Raw genomic sequence first — 12,233 nt, forward strand, 5'->3', positions numbered from 1 at the left:
TGAATGGTATTGTTGTCCGAATGGAGACGTTTTCATAAACGTTCAATATATGGCAGTATGAGTGCATTCTAGACAACGTGCAGAATAACCTTATTAATGCTCGATACAAGTTTTGCCATTCCAAGATGGCCGCCTTGGTGGTCCGCTGAAAGTGGTGTTTGGTTGATTCAGGTGCACAGCCTCGTTTTCGATTCAAACTCGGAAGACTGTGGTACGCGCTGCCGGTTTAAAATGACGGCCGCGTATCGTGTTGCCTTGATCCTGGAATGAGTGACAGTGCAGACTAGGAATTCCTACGGTGAGAGTAGACTAATGTGAACATTGTCGGCATTAAGGTAATGGCGAGTGTTTCTTGTATAAAGGACTCTATGAAATTCATTGGAACTCTTGTATACTGCCGGATACTAAGACAGCGATAAGGTGGTATTGTCAAGGGGTAGGCAATGAGCACTGCTAATTTTGCGGGTGCTTGTTATGAGAACAAGTGTTAAATAGCCCGTTTGCTTCATGGTTGATTTAGGTAGACGATTTTTATTAGAAGTGTGTGAATTCACTCATTTGATGTATTTGTTTCTCCAGATAAAGGTGCAAGCAACGAAAGTGCTTATAATTGGGATAAAGAAGTGTAACTAGCACTGATTCCCTAAACTAATTGAGAGCTGGTATGCGGGCCCGTGGCTCTCATTAGGTAATTGACAGAGGATTTTTTGGTCGGTGTTCTTATGCTAGAACACGTATCTCTGAGGGTTGAAGTGGGGTACAGGTGTTGTCTTTCATGAACTTACCAGCCATGTGTTAATGTCTTTTGCATATTTGCAGTCCCTCTTTTCTCAAATAGAAAAAGTTCAGGGAAGTGATTGCAGACCCTTGATGCCCTGATGAATTTGCCGCAAATTAGATAAGGCAATGAAACATGTTGGCCATTCCTGAATGTGGTTACATGACATGACCGTGTTTTTAACCTTGGGGTGACTCACGGAATGGAATAAAGCAATTGGAATTATATACGTGAGCCAGACCTAATTTTATTTTAAAGACTACACGGGTCCTTTATTTGGGGGGTTTTGGGCTGCTTACAAATCCTTTAATCACCTCCCTTTTTTTCACTTTCTTTAATGCGACACATAATTATTTTCATGAGAAAGATATCGATGATGATAAAATCGTGAGCAAACTGGTGAGAACCTGCCAGCAGCTCCTCTGGTGTTGCGCACGTGAGATACTTTCTCATTTCTTCACACTTTTTCTTTTTCTGTTTGTTACCCATAGAAGTTGGTTGAGTGACTTTTCACATGGTTGGTTGTTTTTTCACCTTTGGGAATCCATAAATACTAAGTTTTATGGCACCAGGGATTTAATGATAGTTCATGACAAGAACTACCAATGAAGGCGTAATAGTTTTTTACATTACCCTACTAGTAATCCTATGTAAGTAATTGGTCTAAAAAAGTGCCTTGATGTTACCAGGTTTGTTTTTTCGCATTATAGCCTATAGAACTACACTTTCCTCTCTTCCTTCATGTTTTTCTTTTTTTTTTTTAAAGGGTTTGTGAAAGAGTTAAACAGTCAACTCTTTTCCAATTAATTTGCCTGAAATGTTATATACACACGTATATTTTATTACACTTTTTATTTTTTTTAGTTGCAATCCGAAGAAATTGGCCAAAGTAGATTTTCTTATTGGCTGCAAAACATTCATGTTTTAAGTGTTTCTCCAGGTCTTCCTGATTAAAGGTGAACATCTACACGCAAGAAGACATGGTATAAGAAGTGCTCCGGGATCCCCGCACGTGGGCGTGACTATTCAGTACTTATGATCATCAATGGATATCCCAGACAGAGAACAACTCTACTGCATGGGTGCAGTGGAAATGGCTGGTAAAGCCTGTAATCTAGGAGAACGGCCATGAGAACGGTGATCCTGCATGGGAAGGTCATCTTTCAAATTATTCACACTTCTGCCTTCTTGTTCTGCGGTGTCATATCTCCTTCTGCTAATGCCCATTTCAGCAGAACATGGATCCACTGACATGGCACGAGCTTTCATGATCAATACTATTTGCCTCTGTGTAAATGCAATATCCAGGCACAGAAATTCAGCGATTATTGTTGCCTCACTTCATAGCTGGGACTAGGCCTAATAGGCAAACTTTAGGTGCTAGAATCTAGCCTCACAAATGAGATCATTTTGGACTGCAGTCCTCCAAAAGTTACTAGTCACTGCGCAGGGCCACTACACGTTAAAGACTAACCAAATATCAAGACTTCGTATTTATTTCTGGGTTCACTGTATAAAGTAGTTGTGGCAATAGATGCACCTTATGCATGCATTTTAAGTGCATTCATTTTAAATATTCTTTCCCGGAACTAGTCCTGCACTTTAGTGACCTTGCCAGAGCGTGTACTCTCTGCGCTTCACAATGTCACTCCTGCTTGGTTCTCAATCTTACTATGGATTAATTTGTTACAGGGATAAGACTCATATAGAGATTTAGCATTTCTAATAGCCATTTATATCCAAACAGACCACCAGTAAAACGTTTTTTTGATGTTAAATGCTGTTTAGGATTTTTTTATAGCAATGTTTGCTAAACGCATAGATCATTTCAGACTGACAAGCATAGACAGTGTGCAACCATATCTGTACAACTGAAGTTCAATAAACCGATATGTGAATGATTAACGGAATGAAAAAAGCGACTGCTCACCGTATATAGTATTAGTTATACATGAAGCCATGAATATATAACTTCACCTTTTTTCATCAACTGGGAAGCAGTGTATGATGCGACAAACAGGACCATTAGATGTTTGCTGTCAACATTAAAGTACAAAATTTGCTGCAATCAATCAATAAATTCAATGCCAAGATCACTGGTATAATGATGTATCATGTACAATAATGCGGACGTAGAAAAATCAACTGTTCTGGACTGTAGCTAATAATTTACCCTGGAGGCAAAACATGTGGCGGCAACCAATTTATTCAACGGAACGAAGTCCAGTAAGAACACACTACACAGGCAATAAAAAAAATAACATGCAGCCAGACAATAAGAAGATCCAATAAACACAGATTGTGCATGTTTGATTCCACCTTAGGATTTCTCGATTACGAATGTCGCTTTAATGTTTTCCCATTACTACTACACTGTACCACCTGACCAAGTATAAGCACACAGATTAAATGTTCTATATTCAAAGGCAATTATAAACATGAGATCATACATACATACATACATACACACAGACACGTTCAATCGAAGCGGACACATGCACTATGGAGAATTTGCAAAGTGTATTCATATATAGCTGTGCAAAAAACAGGTGCATTTTGGCTTGAAGTCTTGCTCATTTTGCGGGCCAATGTCAGCTTCCTTGGAGTATTTACAATAGATTTCATGGAATCCCACTCCCATACACAGGGACACCCACCTCACTGGAAGGTTAGTCAAAGGAGTGGGAAAGATTGACTTAATATAGAAAATACACACACACACACACACACGTATATATCATACACGTACGTTTGCAAACATTAAGAGGAGATTCTTCTCCAAAGATGCAACCCATAAATCTAGTTTTTATTGAACACACAAATAATATAAAGTATTGTTTACAGTTTGGCAGTTACAGTACTAAAAAACTAACCATTGTTGTTAAGTTGGAATACATCACAAGTCACTGAACGAAAAATGGATAATCTACCTTGGCGCAGTGAAGATCCTTGTGTTTTTTCAGGAGTTTGTCTGCCTGCTGGATTGCCATTTTATTATTCCCATTGTCAAGATAGTCTGAAAATGCAAAAGTAAAGGAGGATGAAAGACTACACATAAAATGTTATGCATGGATTCATCGTTTACCCAAGACCAAACTACAGGTTGCTGAGCTCCCCAAAACAAGACAGTTGCTTCAGGTTCATCACTGTAAAAATGCAGGATGCCTAGTAGTCAGCATTTGTTTTCACTGCAAAGATAGGAAAAAGCAAGGCAGACTATAAAAACTAAATATTTAGCATCACACTACATATACACGCCATCAGATATATGAAACCTAAACATCTTCCTAGGTAAATTGTAGGTCTTCTTCCTCCCCCTTTCAACTAAACACAAAGATAATTCGACTTCCTCAGCACTATAGACTGTTTCAAACAGGTAAAAAAAAAAAATCTGCCCCTCTGAGGTCCTATTCTCGAAATCAGTTGGTTGCATTATGGACCGAAAACTAAGAACCCCCATATCTTAATAATTGACAAAACCATCTTCTACCAACTCCTTCTGCTTTAATGTTTCGTCCCCTTACCAAACTGTTTTTTATTAAGCCCAGGTGCTACCCCATGTGGGAGATCGAGAAGCGTTATAGCCTGGCCTACATAAACTGACTAGAATTCCGCTTAAGGGCATGCTTTCCACAGCAGTTCGCCTTGCGTCAAGAAATCTAATCAAGGGGGAGGAGCCAAGATGGCGACCGGAGCAGACGCTTGAGCGCCCGGCTCCGTCGGTCCGTGGCCTCGGACTACTATCCTGATGCCCATCCTCGCCGATTTTCGAGGTGAAACGTGTGCGAAGACGCGCTGACCGTGCTGCCGCTTTCCCGGAGTCTCAGCCCGCCCGGATGCCCGAGTTCTGGGTGCTTTTGTCTTCGGCACTGAAATCCTGCGCCATTACGGCCTTTGCTGGCCCCCTGGAAGCTCCGCAGTTACCGGACCAGCGAGCGCTAACCTGAGCCCCGCGGTCCCGATCTCCCCTCGCACCACGGATCGCTGCCGGATGAGCCCGGAGAGGGACGGCCGGACACCTTCTGCACCCTGTGCCGGCCGGGCTGGAGCTGTGGGGTGGGCCCCGGTGCGGCGTGACTCCGGCCCCGCTCTGATGACCGCGCTGTGGGATGCTGCTGCCCCCTTCGCCTATTGCCTAGCCAGCGGCGAGGGGAACCTGCGAGAAGAGAAGCGATTGTCGGCCGTTCCCGTTGCGGCGTAGACCTGAGGGGAATTGACTCCTTGCCACGACTCCCCCCCCCCCCTCGGCCATTGTAACGTATAGCGGCAAAACATGGCGCTGAGTGCCTGCTCGAGGCTGGGGGGTGCTACTCTGGTCTCGCCCGCTGCCCACTTCGCCCTCCCTCTTACGGACACCAGCCCCACGGTGCCGTCCCGGATTGCTGCCGCTGTGGGGGCCCAGCCTCTGCCGACATGCGGCTCCGTTCTGGCTGCCCTGCGGGACTTCCAACTACAGATGTGCGCTGGCCTGCAAGCGCTGAGTGAGCGGCTTGACCCCATACTGTCGGCTGCGGGTCGTGAGCGCACTGTTTGTCATCTACAGGGCGTGGATCTCCCGGTGCTTTTGTCCACTTGCGGGGACGCAACGGCGGTGTATGACTGTGCTACACTGATGCCTTCACCTGGCGCTCCCGGCGCTCAGGGTACACCGCTCTACACCTCAACTGCGGACACTTTGTCCCCCTGGTCATGGCTGCCTGCCTCATTGTTGCCTGCCTCGCCGCGTCCGCTGGACTATCCTGTTGAGCGATACCTAACGGCGTCGAGGAACCGTCCGCGGTGGTCCACGGCTTACTTTTTGTGGAACCCCTGTACCTTAATTGCCAGGTTTGGATTTTATGTGGTGCAAAGAGGGACCTCAACCGATGGTTGGCGGCCATTTCGTGATCCTACTTCACCATCCTTTCACGAGCGGCCATCTTGTCTTTGTCTGCTCGGGACACGGGGCCTTCATGCAGGGGCTGGTTTAATCCCACGCCCGCGATCGGGCCAGGGCTAGACTGACTTCTATTGCCAGGGTTTATGGACGGGCTGGCCTGGGACTGGAACTGTATGTCTGTTTTGCGCGCACTCATCGCGACTTGTGTCCATTCGCTTACACTGTGGTGCCATGGTGTCTTCGCATGCCGTTTTTTGGAGTAGTGGGCTCTCAGTGTGTGGGGGCCAGGACTGGCTGATGGTTCGGGGCGCTCTGGTGTCCCGTGGGCTCCTCCCCACCTTCTTTTCTGTTTTCTTATTTTCTTTACTCTATTCCCACTTTCTCTCTTCTCTATATTTCGGGTTCATTGGGCGACAGGCACTATGTCGGGGGGGGGGTAGGCCGTAGCCTCCGCATTGGTGTAGGGTGGGGGGATAATACTCTGTTCTTAATTAGTTCTATGGGCCTTTTTTCTTCTATGTCTCTGCGCTCTACTTTCTTCGATTCGGGGTCCGGGTGTGGGGTGGATCAAGTGGGGGCGGCTCCGGAGGGGTGCGTACTTGTTCATGTGACTATCCTGTTATATTTCGGCACCGCCTCACTGTCTGAGTTTTTTACTTCCATTGTTGTTCTTACTGATGTTGCTGCTCTCCCGTGTGGTGAGGCTATCTTGCGGACTCGAATCTCCTTTGTTCTTATCCTTCATTGACTTTTTTCTTTGATAAAATAATCTAAAAACTTAAAATTAACCTTCACTTCTCCTTCCCCGGGTGTCAGAGATATCTCCAGTATGTGACTCATAACTCGTTGTTAATCCTGACCATTGACGCACGGGGGGTGTAATGTGGGTATCAGTGCTTCATTGTATCGTGGCCGGCCTGACGGTTGTAGGCCCGTATTTGTTCTTTTAAGATGCACAAATAAAGGTTTTTAAAAAAAAAAAAAAAAAAAAAAAAAAGAAATCTAATCAAATTGTGCCTTTTCTGAAATATGTCAGCAGGCTAGAAAGAGTTAGAATCCTTTCACATGGCTTACCCAATTCACAAAGCCATATTTTTCGGCCTCAACAGCTATGTTAAAGGTAAGCCACATGTCACAAGAGAATAAAGACTTTAGAAGTTGATCTTGTCTTCTGGGAATTCAGAAAACAGACACATACAAGATGATAAACTCCTCCTTTTCCTAGCAAGTACAAATGCACGGAACAGCCCAATTGTTGAACTAAGACTCAACATTAATTTGAAATTGTTCCTGAAAAAGTAAAAAAAAAACCATGTATTCAAAATATAGCTTAATGCACATTCTCAACCATCAGGTTTGATTTCCTTACTTTCTGCATATTTATTTTTAACATCGTTGTGCATGTTTATGTCCCCTTTCACCATCCCCATCCAGGTTAACGCTTGCTGCAATGCACTATTTCCAAGTGGTGCTTTGCTTGTGACTAGTTCAGCAGTACAAATGTTGCAAATAAATCACTACATCTAGCATCACAATCATACACTGTAACCCACTTGGCCTAGCTCTGCTCCATCACATTATGTGAATTCAACCTTTGCTCTTGTAACTTAATATCAATGTGTATTAGAACGTTATTTTAAACTATAACTCAGTGGATAGTTCATGCTGTCATGTATCAAGGATTAGTTTAGGAAAATAAAAAGCGAGGAATTCAGTACCCAGTCACCGAAGAAATGCAATGAGTGGGCAGAAGAGCAGCACTCAAGGCATGTAGTATGAAATATGAAAAGGATTTTGAGAGTAGTTCTCTGGAAGATGCAGAATAACTCGAACTGAATGATCAGCTTCCTGGGAGACAATGCATTTGCGCCTGGATCATGGCAAAACATGTATTGCCATACCTCATTAACAGCCTGTTTAAGCCACAAATGTTCCAGTTTTCTGTAAATAGGCTAGCAACAGAGACTGAACGTGAACACAAATTTCTTTCCAAACGCGGAGGAAAATCTGAAGGTAAGAGCAAAAGAGGCCTTTTGCTTCAGACTCAACCCCTCAGGGACCTTACATAGCGTCACCAACATCTGCTCGTGAATGGGCTACTTTTAGGCAATGTACTATTTGATTGTACAACCATTTACTTAACACCTGAAAAATGTTTTTGTAGCCCTTAAGAATTTACCCTTCAGAATGCTGCTTCATAACCCACTGGAGGCCTTTACTTAAAACATCTACCTCCCAGTAAGCCAAACTAATTTTTTTAATTGGTAACAAAGGATAGCAGTTGTCAATGAAATGGTCCTGTAAGGTATGCGTAACATGAGTGATTCCTCTTATCAGTAACCAAAGTACAGCTTTGCGGTACAATAACAAACTGAAAAAGAAGTAGCTTAAGAGATAGCTCTGCTTTTCAAAGCAGAAGACTTGCTGCCTGTATAGATTAATGTTTCTTCTGTCTGAAACTTGAACCTGCCAGATAATTCTATATTGAAGGGTTACATTTGATTACGAAGCCAGAACTTGTTCAATCTGTGCATGTTTGAGAGACTTATTGCTGAGGGCTAAGGTTGGACAATTCCTTTCCTGTCAAATGGCTTCCTGCTCATGGAATCTGTAACTTAAAGGATAGTTCTTCTTGATTAAGAATGATACTGCAAGATCTGGGCAACCTGTGGGACAACCCTTGTATAAGATACAGGGACCTTTAATAGCTCATTAACCAGATATGAGCATCTAAGATTTTTGCAGCATGGGAAAATAGCTTTGCTCTGTTCAATTCCTGCGCCTGTAAGTTCTCTGTAACCAAAATAACTTGTCAAAGCATGGAGCCTCCAAGATCTCTCTGAATTGAGGGGCATTTTTGCTGCCACATGGCTGAGCCTTTAAGCAGTTATATATGCTGAATGTGCCCTCAAATTTCATAAATCAGAGTCTGTAAGAACTGTATGCTCAGAAGAATAGCTTTCAGTTGTTTGAGCTGGAATGTACTCAACTTGAGCTACTGAGATGTGTGATCTAACAATTATCTCTTCTGTACAGGACCTTCGCATGAAACATTTATGGAATCTGAACAGTTGTGCTCTCTGGAGCAAGAGAAACGGATATTGTTAATTAGCTGCAATCTTAAATCAAAGTCTATGCCATTTTTGTAACATAAGGAACTGCTTTCAGGCCGGAGGGTACACGATCCACAAGCTGTAAAAATAGCTGTCAAAGGCTGTAAGATGTTTAGGTTAAGGGATATGGTTGCGGGCATTAGCCGGAGGATGACGACCGGTGTATTCTGAAGGGCAACAAGCCTGCCAGAATTGTTATCAGCTCTAATCAGAGGCATGAAATTGCAGTCCAAAACAAAGCCATCTGTTTCTATTATTATGGTCTGCCAACCCGGACCTCAACAATATCTCCATAAAACGAGACATTATGTCTGGAGTTCTCATGGCATGTAACTCGAAGAAAAGCTTTCCTGTATGATGTTTGGGTTGATACATTTCTTGTAACAAGTAGCATTTCATGTTTGGGAACAGATTCCAACAACAAGCACATGAGAACTTTGTAGACAAACAATAGACTGTTGCCTTTACCCATGAGTGTGGTACCGAGATTTTGTTCTTATGTTCATTGGAGACTTTTATGAGGTTACATTTTAAAAGCCATGTGCAACTATATGAACTTTTGAAACAAATACAATGGATTGCTATTGATGAAGTACCTAATGGGGAGTTGACAACGTACTTCCTGGACTGCAATTTACATATTTCCCTGGATGAGGGAACAGATGACTTCGGACTTCTTACCAGACCGCATGCTGAATTTCCCGGTTGAACTCGCTCTGCAAGGTTCTTTAAGGGCCTTCCTTTGGGCCCGGATCTCAACCAATTTTCCAATTTCCCAAAACCCTGGCAGTTTGAATGGACTTTTAGAGCCATTTCCCATGTCACGTTAATTTCCTAAGTGTGGTTTAGGCCCACACTTCCCGTCCCTTGGACGAGCTTTTGCAATACTGTGGCTAATACTTCTTGTACTCGTTTGCATAATTTCTATTGTCTTTTGTGGGGTTGTACTAGGAGCAGTCATGTGCCTTAGTCTGTCAATGAAGGGGATTTAATTGCTAATGCCTAGGAAGGATCAGGCTAGATTGCATTTCGAGTATCAAATCTTAATATTGTTGTTTAGTATTATGCCCATAGAACTGCTTGTTTGCCCAATTCTTATATGCTTACATTTCTTATGGGGGCTAGGCCTCCCAGTTGTAATACTACATCTATACAGCTTGATTTTGCGAGTGAGCTATTTAAACCTAATCTTGAATTTGTAATAAATCCTTTTGAAATTGGTCACCGATTCCTGGTCCTCATTGTATGGCCAACTGGTTGCACTGTTAATAAAACTGTTCAGACATGAAATGCAAACTCTTTCCCCTCAGTTCGATGCAAAAAGGGGCATCGGAGGACCAACTTAGCAAGTAAGTAAAGGGGAGGTAAACGAACCAGCCCAAGGAATACCTTCTCACCAAGAAGCTGGACCCAGTATTAGGAGACTGAATCGGTTGGATCAACATCCAACTTAAAAGTGACCACTCGTAAGATGTAAATGAGGATCAGCCCAATAAAGGCCACAACAAACAACCTTCACTGTTAACATCAGACTGCATGCCTACCATGAAATCACTTTACAAACTGCAAATCAATCAGTAGAATTATACATGAAGTATTTTAAATTATATTAAAACACATACAAATCAATGTAATTAGACCCAGCTGCAACATCATTGCAACCAAGATGGTTCTTGCATAATGCCAAGAAGAAAATGTGTTAGGACGTCTGGGAAAGAGCCCACATGAAGCGGTCTGCAACTTTACAGTAATAGTATGAGCTGCAGAAGTCTTGATTCACAAAACATATAAAGTTGAGGCAAGCCAACAAGGTCCACTGAGCAGAAGCAGCAGCCTTTCTAGAGTATAACCCTCTAAAGGCTAAGCTGACCATATGGGTAATAAAGGAGCTTTGAGACTTCATCTCTCCCTAGTATCCAATAACCCTGACATTTTCACTATGGTGAGGACCAATTGTGCCCACTGAAGGGGAGGGATTGAAGAGAGGCATGTACAAAACCTCGGAACTAGCCTAATCATTGAGGATGTGTCTGATCCATCTCAATCTGCTACACAGGACCTTCTTAATGGCTGACATGCTACTAAGAATGAGCAAGATCGCAACACCAGACTGCCCTAGAAATATATATCCCTCTGAAAATAAAGATCGATTAAATACAGATTGAAAATGTCCTCAGATACAAGTCCACTGGTTTGACATACTTGGGAGTGATTTCCAAGTTCCCCAGCATGGCCCTTCTAAAGTGATGCTCCTAGGGGTGATGGAGATGAGTGGCACTTGGGAAAGTGCACCTCAACAGGTATGGGTGCCCTTCTTGCCAAAAGAGATGCAGCTAAGCATTGTTGGTCAGCTCCCCCAATATTGTTGCAATAAAGGGCATGTTAGAAGAACCCATCTACCAAGTCAAAGACTGCCAACACAAACAAAAGAAAATCTGGGGCTATGGTGGTAATATTTCCTTGTCTCTGTTACACGATTGCACTTTTGTACAGAAATTCACAAAGATATCAACTGCTGTGGCTGTGTTGTACCATACAAAACAATCTTCTACTACGGAATCTAAGTTAGGTCATAAGCTATCTGACATTGAGTTACAGATTGCTTAGGATCACTGAGGAGCTCTCAAGTGAATTTCGTCAAGTAATGGCTGTCGCCCATGAAAAAGAATTTTACACCAAGCTGCTAATTTTTAACAGCAGTCCTGAAGCAGGCAAGGGGATCAGATGGCTTACTCTATTTAACAAGGAACCAGTGACCAGAATGTGGAAGGGCAGACTGATCTTACCATTTGACAAGACAAAAGTGCCTACTTTCGCCCATGCTTTTCACTCGTCACAGAGTTATATTCTAGGATTATCAGAACAGACAGAGGGAGGAGAGGGAATAAAACTATTAGATGAAACACATACCAGATCCCGGTCTATGGAAAAGACGAGTTTCTGTATTTTATGAAGCAAAATACTGAGGCTTGGGACGACTCATGAGGAATGTTTAATAAAGCTAACTGTATTGATACTTGATTGGTGGATATGCATGGCTGCAATACTATTCTGACTGCAACAGACTTCTTTGTCTACTTGTTAAAATAAAAAAAAGATTTTTTAAAATACAAAAATAATAATGAGGCTTGCCAGGCAGTACAACATTTAGTGGTGTTTGGGAGATTATCTTATCTGAAACTATAGACTCAACGATAGCTGTAGAATCACAGCAACTACAGACGTAGATTATTAAATGGAAGCAACATATGTCAAGATGTCTTGCAGAAAGTGTATCCCATCAGGAAAAGGACTTTAACAGGTGGGATATAGAGGATGTGTTTGATGAAAATATTATATATCAGTAAATAAACTAAAAAAAACACAACAACGAACTAAATACTCAGGGTGAGAAAAGACAACTGTTTTTGGTACGAACAAATGATGCACTTAAAATGCGAGTTTAATATAGATCCTTTAACAA

General features: G+C 42.6%; 1 protein-coding gene across 1 annotated transcript in view; it reads right to left on the minus strand.

The window, feature by feature from the left end:
- NAA25 (N-alpha-acetyltransferase 25, NatB auxiliary subunit) overlaps nucleotides 1-12,233 on the minus strand; it is a 792,299-nt gene that overhangs the window by 748,125 nt on the left and 31,941 nt on the right. Inside the window, exon 2 of the mRNA XM_085636118.1 lies at nucleotides 3,709-3,794. Coding sequence (XP_085492244.1) covers nucleotides 3,709-3,794 — 86 coding nt within the window. The remainder of the gene's footprint in view (nucleotides 1-3,708; nucleotides 3,795-12,233) is intronic.

This window comes from Triturus cristatus, chromosome 11, assembly GCF_964204655.1.
Source record: "Triturus cristatus chromosome 11, aTriCri1.1, whole genome shotgun sequence".
In the NCBI taxonomy this organism is placed as follows: Eukaryota; Metazoa; Chordata; class Amphibia; order Caudata; family Salamandridae; genus Triturus; species Triturus cristatus.